Here is a 9,710-nt window from a genome sequence, read left to right as displayed (position 1 = left end):
AGCCACAGGTGGTGCTGCTGGAGGAGGGGGAAACCCAGAAGGAGCATTTCAGGCACAGCAAGAACAGATCCTTTCTCTTCCCCGCTTCTTCCGTTGCTCCCCCAGCAGAGTCGTTTCCGGCAGCTCTGTTCTCTCGTTTTCTGACTCTCTCTCGCTCAGCAAACAGGCAGGTTGGTCTCGGCATGCCCCTCGGATATCTCGTCCTCGCTGCCTTCCTGGGGCAACGGCTGGGTAAGTCCTGGCTTTTCATCAATGCAGACTTCATCTTCCCCCCAGGAAACCCTCGCCAGCCTTATCAGGACCATGTGGGGAACTACTCCTGAATTACAGGAAAACGCTGGGAAATGTCACCTCACATTTGTGGGTTTGCACCGGTTCTCTTAAGACGCTCTTGCTGTTCAAAAGGGGAGAGGGGAGAGACCTCAGACCCTTCTCGAGCTTTTCTCTCCCCTTTGATCCATTTCTCTCTGCCTCTCTCTTCTGATCCACCTGCTGTCACCATAGGAGATCTCAGCTGTCGCTGCACTCCCACATTTATCCCTTTCCAACATAAATTAGCAGATCTTGTCAATGCTGCTGCAGGGAACTTAAATGTGGCTGGTACATACCTGCTATGGCCTCCAGTTTTCTCCTGGTTGGCAACACAGCCAGGGCTTCCTCTTGCCACCTTTCAGCTCAGCATTGCGTGTACTCAGGTTCCTAGGAGGACTTGGACATGACAGGGATGGGGAAGGAGGATGAATCTTTTTGCCGTAGCTCCATGGGCCCCTCAACCTGCTGGAGGGCTGCTGGTCCCAGCACACAAAGGGCAGGCATGACAGGCTGTTCCCTGGTCCTCTGTGCAGTAGGAGCAGGAGCAGGGACACAGCACAGCTCTCCTCAGGGTCCACGCTGGGCTGAGAGCTCCAAGCTCCTGCCCAGAACCACTCTCCCCTGGCTGTCCCCAGGCCTCAGGATTTTCCTGCAGGGCAAGGGACAGGGAACCTTCTCCACCAGGGCTTTGCATCCACTCCTGGTTTGCTTCCTGGAGCCTTTCCCTGCAGAGCTGCTGAGCCTTGCTTTCTTCCAGGCACCATGGGGCAGACCACCGTCACCCAGCAAGAAGGACAAGTCACAGTAGAGGAGAGAGACACCTTCCAGACCACCTGCACCTACAAGGTCTCTGGCTTTAATGCTTTGCTCTGGTACCAGCAGAGGAAAGGCCAAGCCCCACAGCGTATCTCACACCATGCAGCAGCTGGCACCAAGCGCAATGGCCGTCTCACCACGCTGCTGAACACCACGGGGAAATACAGCCTCCTGCGGCTGGAGGAAGTCGAGGTCTCTGACAGTGCCTTGTACCTCTGTGCTGTGCAAGACACCCTGGTGCAGGGAGCTTCCTTGGCTGTGCAACAACCCAGGGGAGGGAGGGGATGTGTCTGGGCAAGGCTGAGCTTGGGGGAAGGGGCGCTGAGGTGTCCCCTGGCAGCGCTGCTTCCCCTCTGCACCCAGCGATCTGCAGGGCAAGACCCTCTTTCTGAAAGGGGCCGGTGTCAGTGGCTCTGGAGATGGTGACCATGACTGTAGGACAGAGCCTGCTGGGAACCAGGCTGCCAGGGGCTTGCTCTCAGCCCCTCAGGCTCAGTGTTAGTAAATTCCTGCAAGCCCAGGACTAATTAGGTCCATCACGCACTGACCAGCCCCACCCAGAGGCCCCTAGAGGGCATTTTGACAGAGATTTGTGGGCTTGTTTGCTCTCTTCAATAAGTAAAGGATCAAACCGGACTTGAGTCAAGCCATCAGTTATCTCCAGATGTTCAGCCCGTCCCATGCGATGTTTGTGCCTGAGGGGCAGAGCAAACCACACAGAACAGCCCCAATGCCAAAGGCCCAGGCGCTCTCCATGTTCCTAACCAATAAGCAAAGAGACCAACATACAAATGAAGCCTTACAACCCCCTGGGCTCCCTGCAGTCTCCTCAGGGCAGTTAGAGGGCTCGATGATCATCTGCAGCTCCTACACAGGGAGCAGTGTTGTGGTGATGAGCTCCCACAGCAGCAGGGGACGGTGTGTCTGGGACAAGCCAGATCTGCAGCAGGCTGCTGTAGGGGGATTTTTGTGTTACCCCTTGAGGTGAAACAAACACACGTTTGTGATTAAACAATTACAAAAAGAAGTTAATGAACAATGCATTGGGCAGAGTCCTACCGCCATAAGTGGTTCTTCAAGGGGTCTGCAGAGATGCATCACAGGCACATCCCTTATATACACTTGCATCAGCACCAATCCCGCGACCGGTTGCATGGGGTGCCTTAGCCCAGCCATGGGTCCATCCCTCAACCCAGCTCTCCTGCCCCAAGGTGGCTCCTGAGCTCTCCATTCCAAGAGGGCTGCAGGACAATGCTGGGGCCATTCCTTATCTCAGCACCAAGGGAAACTGCACTCCCTTACAGGGAGTCCTTCTGTCACGGGCATCCCTGCTTCCAGCCTCTTTAACCCCTTCTGAAGTTGGGCCTTCTTGCCCTCCATGACAGATCATTCCTTGGTCACCAATCACCATTGCTGAGCAGTTACAATTTGAATTTCCCCTTCACTGCAGATGCTGAGGCTGGGGATGGGCAATGAGGCTGTGCTCAGGAAGCTTCCTCCCTCCCACAAATGGATTCTATGTGGAGTTTTGATCTCCTCAGGCTTGAGGAGACTCTGCTATCCATGATGTAATGTTTCCTGTCCATTCCAGACACCAGTTTATGCAGACAGGGTCTCAAATGTTCCCATAGCACACCACATGAAGCCGCAGTCTTCTTATTGTCAGTGATGTAAACATGCAGGGAAAGCTCAGCTCTCTGGTAAAGCACAAGCTGCACACACGTGAGCCTTGCATTTCTATATTAGTGATTTGTTCATCTTGACCACTATTAAGAACAGGAGGCACATCCATCCTCCCTGACAGCAACTGGGTTTGTCTTGTCTCGAGACAGGGATACATGAAAACTGGTTCCATTGTGTTATTTCCCTCCTGATCTTCAGCCATGGCGGTGATGTAAAGAGCTGCTGTACCTTCTCCTTCTCCTGTCTGCGTGGCCAATGATAAAACACAACAAACGCAGACAATGAAAAGCTCGACCCAGGCACCTCCCAGCATGGGGCATCCATGGGCCCCCGTTCCCCTCTGCTCTCTGGGAGACAGCCCCAGCCTCAGCCTCCTATCAGCAGGTGCCTCATCCACCCCACTGGACCATCGTTCCAAGGAATCTCTGGGGACATTAAACATTCCCGTGGGAGCAGGTTGCTTGCTCCTGCTCCTCCGGTATAATGGACGGGCACGTTCGGCACCACATGTCCTTTGTCTGCTCAGCCAGGAATGACCAAACTGTGCCTGGAGCACTGCTCTCCTCCCCTAAAGGGTTCTTCTGTCCTTTAATCCCTGGGCACAGAGGTGGCTCCTCAAGGGAAACACCTGCATGAGCAGCAGCTGCTGCAGAAACTCCCCACGCGGGGACAGGCACTGTCCCTCACTCTGCTGGGTGGGGGACACCCAGCACAGCCTCTGCTTTACAGACGGACCCTCTCCAAGCTTCACAGAGTCACATGAGTGACCTCCCAACGCCTGTGCTAGCCAGGGCCCCAGACCCTGTCCCCTGCGCCCACCCTTGGGGACAGACTGGCAGGGGAGGTTCTCTCTCTGCTACACACCTCCTGCTCCAGAAGAGAAGGCAGGTGAAGCCTTCTTCAGGCGGCTGGGGAAAGCCCCACAGTCACAGGCCCTGGTACCCATGGGTGACTTTTGCCACCCCAGTGCCTGCTGCAGGAGCAAACTGGCTGGGCACAAGCAAACCAGGACATGGCTGGGGCACAGGGAAGACAAATTTCTGATGCAGGCAATCCATGAATGGACTAGGAGAGAGGCTCGGTTAGACCTGCTACTCACAAATGAGGAAGAACGGTGGGATGATGTGAAGTTCAAGGGCAGCCTTGCCTGCGGTGACCATGAGACTGCGGGCCTTGAGATCCTCGGAGGACTGACCAAGACAGACAGGAGGATTACTGCCCCCGACTTCAGAAGAGCACATCTCAGTCTCTTCAGGGACCTACCTGCTTGGCAGGATGCCATGGGAAACTGCCCTGCAGCACAGGGGGTCCCAGGAGAGCTGGGTAACCTTCAAGGAGAGCCTCCTCAGAGCACAAGCATGGTCCTCTGCAATGTGGAGGAAAAAGCAAAGCTGGAGTGGAAACCAGCAAGGGAGGTGAAGGGAACCAGGAAAGGTGTCTCCGAGCCTATGGGCAGCAAACGGAGGGCTAAGATGTGATGAGATGGGGTCTCATTGCTCGGTGAGGAAGAGGACCTGGTGACAAATGATCGGGAAAAGGCTGACGTACTCGATACCTGTTTCTCCTCAGTTTTTACTGGTATGGCTTCTCCTCAGGCCTACGACAGCCCTGTGCCTTCCTCTACGGGAATGAAGCAGCACCCACAGTAGAAGAAGAAACAATTAACGAGCTCTTACTATCAGTTGGGACCACTTGAGATGCATCCAAGGGTGTTCAAGGAGCTGACTGGACAGTCCCTACTCACTCCCTGGAAGGAAGATGGAGCAAATAATCTCAGAAGCCACTGCTTGACTCATGAAAGGCAAGAAGAGGGTTGGGAGCAGCTCACCTGGGTTTACCGAGGGCAAATCATGCCTCACCAACCTCATTGCTTTCTGTGAGGAGAGGACTGGCACTGTGGGGAAGGGGAGGGCACTGGCTGTGGTGTACCTTGACTTTAGCAAGACCTTTGCCATGCCCTCATGGGTGCACACACATGCACCCCTAGACACACGCAGAGGTATGCGCACTCACAGGCACACACACAGATATGTTTGCTGTTGGGGAATTTTTATGGTACCCTTTGAGGCAAATTAAATACACGCTTTTGCTTAGATTTGAAGAAAAAAAAACACCAAATGATCAAGGTCTTGGACAGACTCCTACCCCCATAAGCAGTTCTACAAAGAGTCTGCAAAGATGTGTCAGGAGCCAGTTCCTTATGTGCACTGGCACCAGCACCGATCCTGTGAGCGTTGGCATGGGGCACTTCAGCCTGGCATTGGGTCTATCCTCCAGCACCAGCTCTGCTGCCCAAAGGTGGCCACTGAGCATTCACATTCCAGATTGCTACAAGACAATGTGCAGCTGTTTCTTATCTCATCACCAAGGGAAACTGCACCCCCTCACAGGGAATCCTTCTGTCTCTGGCATTCCTGCTGCCACCACTTTAACCCCTTCTGCATTTGGGCCTTCTTGTTCTCTGCGGCAGATCATTGCTTGGTCACCAATTGCCACTGCTGAGCAGTTACAATTTGAACTTCCCCTTCAGTGCACACACAAATTCACACACGGGCACAACCACACGCTTGAACTTACACGCACCCAAAGAACAACTCATACGTGTGCACTTGTAAAGAGGTGTGTGCACACACGGGTCAGAAGGAGCCCATGTGCATACCGACATGCACAGCCACGCCCCATACCAGCATGTACGCACAGATATCCAAACACACATGCTTATACATATGCATGCTCCTACACGCATGCATTTGCATGCAGATCTACATGCATGCTCCTCCACACAGAGGCACACACACAAAAGCACACATCTACACACACCTATGCCCACACAATTACATATATGCAGACCAGTCACACACATTCATGCTCTCCTGCACGAAGGCACCTGCGTGGGCTAAAACACGTACACACTCATGGACACAATTGCCCAAACACACACACACATAGAACATTTGTGCACACCCATGTTTGCATGTGCATTACCACAGGCACACACATGTATGTGCAAATGCACACATGAGCACAGCCAGATGGACACGTACGTGAGCACGATCATGCACACACCACTGAGAACCAGGAATCCTGACACCAGCCCTCAGCCCCTCTAGATGACTCTAGGCAAGTCCTTCAGACCCTACAGTTAAGGCAACGCATCAGTCACTGGCCAGTCCCATCAGCTTTCATGAGCTCAAGGGTTTGGCAGTGGTTCAGTCAGCAGTTTTGTCACTGTAAGACGGAGAGAAATCACAGCAGAGTCGAAGCTGTCATGGCCTTTCCAGACATTGTGCTTCTCCGTGTCCCAAGTCTGTGTGTGAAGGATAATACAAACACTAGAGAACATCCCCATTGCTACAGCCCCCCAAAGAATCCCCATATTACAAGGAAAAGAAAAAGAATTCCTGCAGAGTTAGAAGCTCCTATCTGACCTTAATGATCTCCTCAAGGGTCTGGGACCAGCCCTCATGTCTCCCATGAACGTGTTTCCCAGGGACATTGCGCAATCTCCATCCTGGGAGGTGTTTGAGGATGGACAGAATGTGACCTTGAGCAACCTGATCTAATGGGATCTGTTCTCAGCAGGGCGGTGATCTAGATGACCTCTGGAGGTCCCTTCTCACCTACATTCTGACTCTGTGAGTCCCCACCACCCCTGCCCTCCCTGACCCCTGCACACCCATGGGCACGTGTGTCCTCACACCCCCTTTGCCTCAACACCACTTTTAGGCATGGTGCTGGGACTGCAGAGGGGCAGCTGAAGGGAGGCTCTCACCCTCCTCACTCCCACCCGCAGGACACCAGTGGCTGCTGTTTCCAGCCCCTGAGCTCAGAGACAGCTCTGGGAAGCTGGTCCATCTCCTGGGGCAGGGCCCTGCTGCTGCCCCCGGCTGCCCCCGGCGCTGTGCAGCCTTATTCTTGCTGGGGAGTCCTTGCTGGAGGAGGGGAGAGCCCATTCCCCGGGAGAGCAACTTGTGCCCCTGCAGAGCCACCGAGCCCTCTCAGCCCGGGCGAGACCCCGAGCGGCGCCGGCGCAGGGCTCAGCCCCGGGGCGGAGCTGGCGGCGGCGGAGAGGAGAGGAGGCGGCGGAGAGGAGGCGCCGCGGCCGGAGCAGAGAGCCGGGGCTGGCGGGGGGCAGCGAGGCGCGGGCGGCGGAGCGGCGGGATGCGGCGGTGCCGGGGCGCAGGGCTGGCGGGGCTGGCCGCGGTGCTCCTGGGTGCGCGGGGCTGGCGGTGGTGGATGGGGGGCCGGGGCTGTGCCCGGGCTGCTCCCCCGGGAGCCCAGCGCCAGCTCTTCCCTCTCCTTCTTCGACGTCTCTTTCCCCCTCCCTGCCTCTCTGCCATCTCTCGTCCCCCTTTCCAAACCCTCCGAGTCCCCTCTTCCTGGGCTCCCTATTTTTCCATCCTCTCTGTCGGTACGAGCTTTCTTGCACGTATCCCTGCTTTTCCATGCTCCCTCTCCTTCCCCTGTGCATTCAGCAGTTCTTATTGCCCTGAATATAGCCCTCTGTCCTTCACTGTAACAACCCCTTTCCCTGTCTGCTCTTCCTCCATTTATCCACCCATTTTTTGACTCCTCTCTCCAGGCATCTACCATCCCTAACCCCTCTTCATGCTCTGAGACCCCTCTCCGATCTCTCCCTCTGCTTCCTTCATACCTGTAGGCACGTTTGCTTTCCTGCACCATGCCGTTATTCTATACATCCTCTCATCCCCCTGTGCATTCAGCATTTCTTCTTCTTCTGAATTCAGCCCTCCTTCCTTCACTGTAACACACTCAACTCCCCTGATTCCTCTCCCTCTCGCCACCCATCCATCCATGCACTTGACTTTCATTCTATCTCTGCATGCACCAATTCCAAATTCCCCCCCCGAGTTCTCCCCTTGCTCCACACACCCACACCAGGATCACTCTCCATCCCTGTTGATGGGCACACGTCCCCATCCGTTCCAGTCTGGCTCTGTCTCACTGCCGCTCTTCCTGATGGTTTCTCTGGGAAAAGAGCCATCAGAGCTGGGCGATCTTTGGTGATCTTTGGCCTTTCCTTCTCCTTTCTCGGCAGTGGCTGCGGGCAGAGCCCAGGTGCAGCAGGAGCCGTCGGCAGAGACCACCGAGGGCACCGGCATCGCCATCAACTGCTCACACCCCAACATACAGACCACAGAGGTCATCTACTGGTACCGTCAGCTCCCGGGCCGAGGCCCCGAACTCCTCGTGAGAGGTCTTAAAGGGTCCAAGGATCTGCAGGAGCCGCCGGGGCGGCTGTCGGTGGCGGCAGACCGCCGGTCCAGCGCCCTGTGGCTCGCCCGGCCCCGGCGCGGGGACGCGGCGGTGTATTACTGCGCCGTGGGAGACACGGGGAGAGGAGCCGGGGCTGCGGCCGGGCACGAACCGCCGCGGGCGGGGCCGGGCGGGTGTGTCGGGGGCGGGGGGACAGCCCCGGGCGGGCCCGCCAGGGGGCGCTGCCGCTCCGCCCGCCGGGGCCGCCCCGCCCCGCCCCGCCCCGCCCCGCCCCGGGGCGGTTCCCCCGCCCCACCGGCCCCGGCCCCGGCCCCGCCGAGCCCCGCAGTCCCCGCGCCCCGCAGCCTCGGTCCTTCCCTGTCCCTGTCTCTGCTCCTTCCCCTGAACACCCCATGTCTTGCACAACCCCAAAACACTTTTTCACTCCACCCGTGAGGAGTCTGATCCCCCTGTGGGCAGAAACACCCCCAGTTTATGCGATGATCTCCTCACCCTTCTGGCAGGCGTCATCCCCAGACAAGGGGTCGGTCACACTACCCTGAGGGTCAGTGAGAAGACTGCGGTAAAGAGGGTTGTGCTGGACGTCCTCCTGCCAACGAGCAGCCGTGTGTCTGTCTCTGGGTGGGACGTTGACAGCAGTGCTGTTCCCAGAGACATTTCCCTTGAAGGGCCTCATCTGTGGTCTGGGGAGAAGGGAGAGAAACCCCTGTGGGCACAGGGCGTCAGGCACCTGGATCTAGGTGCCTTTGGTTCTTCCTCCTCTCAGACACTGGCGAGGCACAAGGAGCACGTCGGGGCTGCGAAGGGGCCTGTCTCCATCTCCGAGAGAGGTGGGTGCAGGCCCCTGCCTCTGGCTGGGCACTGGATGGCAGGAGAAGTTCACCATGGACACTCCTCCCTGGCTGGGGGCTGGCTGGGCTGGCTGTGATCTCCGGGAGGAGCAAAAAGCAGGAAAACTGCCTGCAGCCTCCTATTGCCTGCCAGCAGACTGCTTGATCTCTTCCTTCAGGCTCCTACGGGAACTTTCAGGTGCCCCAGGCCCCTTTGGCCATGAGACCTGGAGCTGAGAGGCAGCGCTTCTACACCAGGGTATGTCTGCCTGAGAGGATGCTCCAGCACCTTCTGACTTGGAGGGCTGAGAAAAGCCCAGCTGTGGCCTGACTGCCCAAACATGAACCTCCCGCTGCTGAACAACCTCCCCTTGGCCCTTGCAAACCTGGAACACAGTGAGGGTCACAGTTTGGGGTCTTTCCTTGGGCTGAGCACTTCAACAACTCTAATTTCTCACCCTACAGAGCAGAGTGGCAGAGGTGTGGAGTCCCCAGGGCGCCTGACGCAGAAGAATCTCTTCTTCATTCCCTCCCATCAGCTATTTACACACACCTCCAAGATCCCCCATGAGCCTTCTCTTCCCCAGGCTGAACACTGCAGACCTCTCAGCATGTCCTCGTAGGGAAGATGCTCCAGTCCCTGTACCATTTCGCTGGGCTCGCTCCAATATCTTTCTTGTACTGGGGAGCCCAGAACTGGACCCAGCACTCCAGACGTGGCCTCACCAGCGCTGAGTAGAGAGGAAGGATCAGGTCCCTTGTCCTGCTGGCAATGCTCTTCCTACTGCAGCCCAGCACGCTGTTGGCCTTCCTTGCCACGGGGGTGCATTG

The 9,710-nt window shown here is 56.8% G+C and overlaps 1 gene segment (V, D, J or C); it reads left to right on the top strand.

The window, feature by feature from the left end:
- The first annotated feature begins 6,972 nt into the window (after nucleotides 1–6,972).
- On the top strand, nucleotides 6,973–8,768 carry LOC142091637 (T cell receptor alpha variable 26-2-like). The segment is given in 3 exon segments: nucleotides 6,973–7,024; nucleotides 7,871–8,022; nucleotides 8,553–8,768. Coding segments are annotated over 3 exon segments (243 nt in total).
- Nucleotides 8,769–9,710: the final 942 nt, after the last annotated feature.

This window comes from Calonectris borealis, chromosome 22 (genome assembly GCF_964195595.1).
Source record: "Calonectris borealis chromosome 22, bCalBor7.hap1.2, whole genome shotgun sequence".
Classification (NCBI taxonomy): Eukaryota; Metazoa; Chordata; class Aves; order Procellariiformes; family Procellariidae; genus Calonectris; species Calonectris borealis.
Note: the sequence above shows the minus strand (reverse complement) of the source record. Positions and strands in the feature narration are given on the sequence as shown.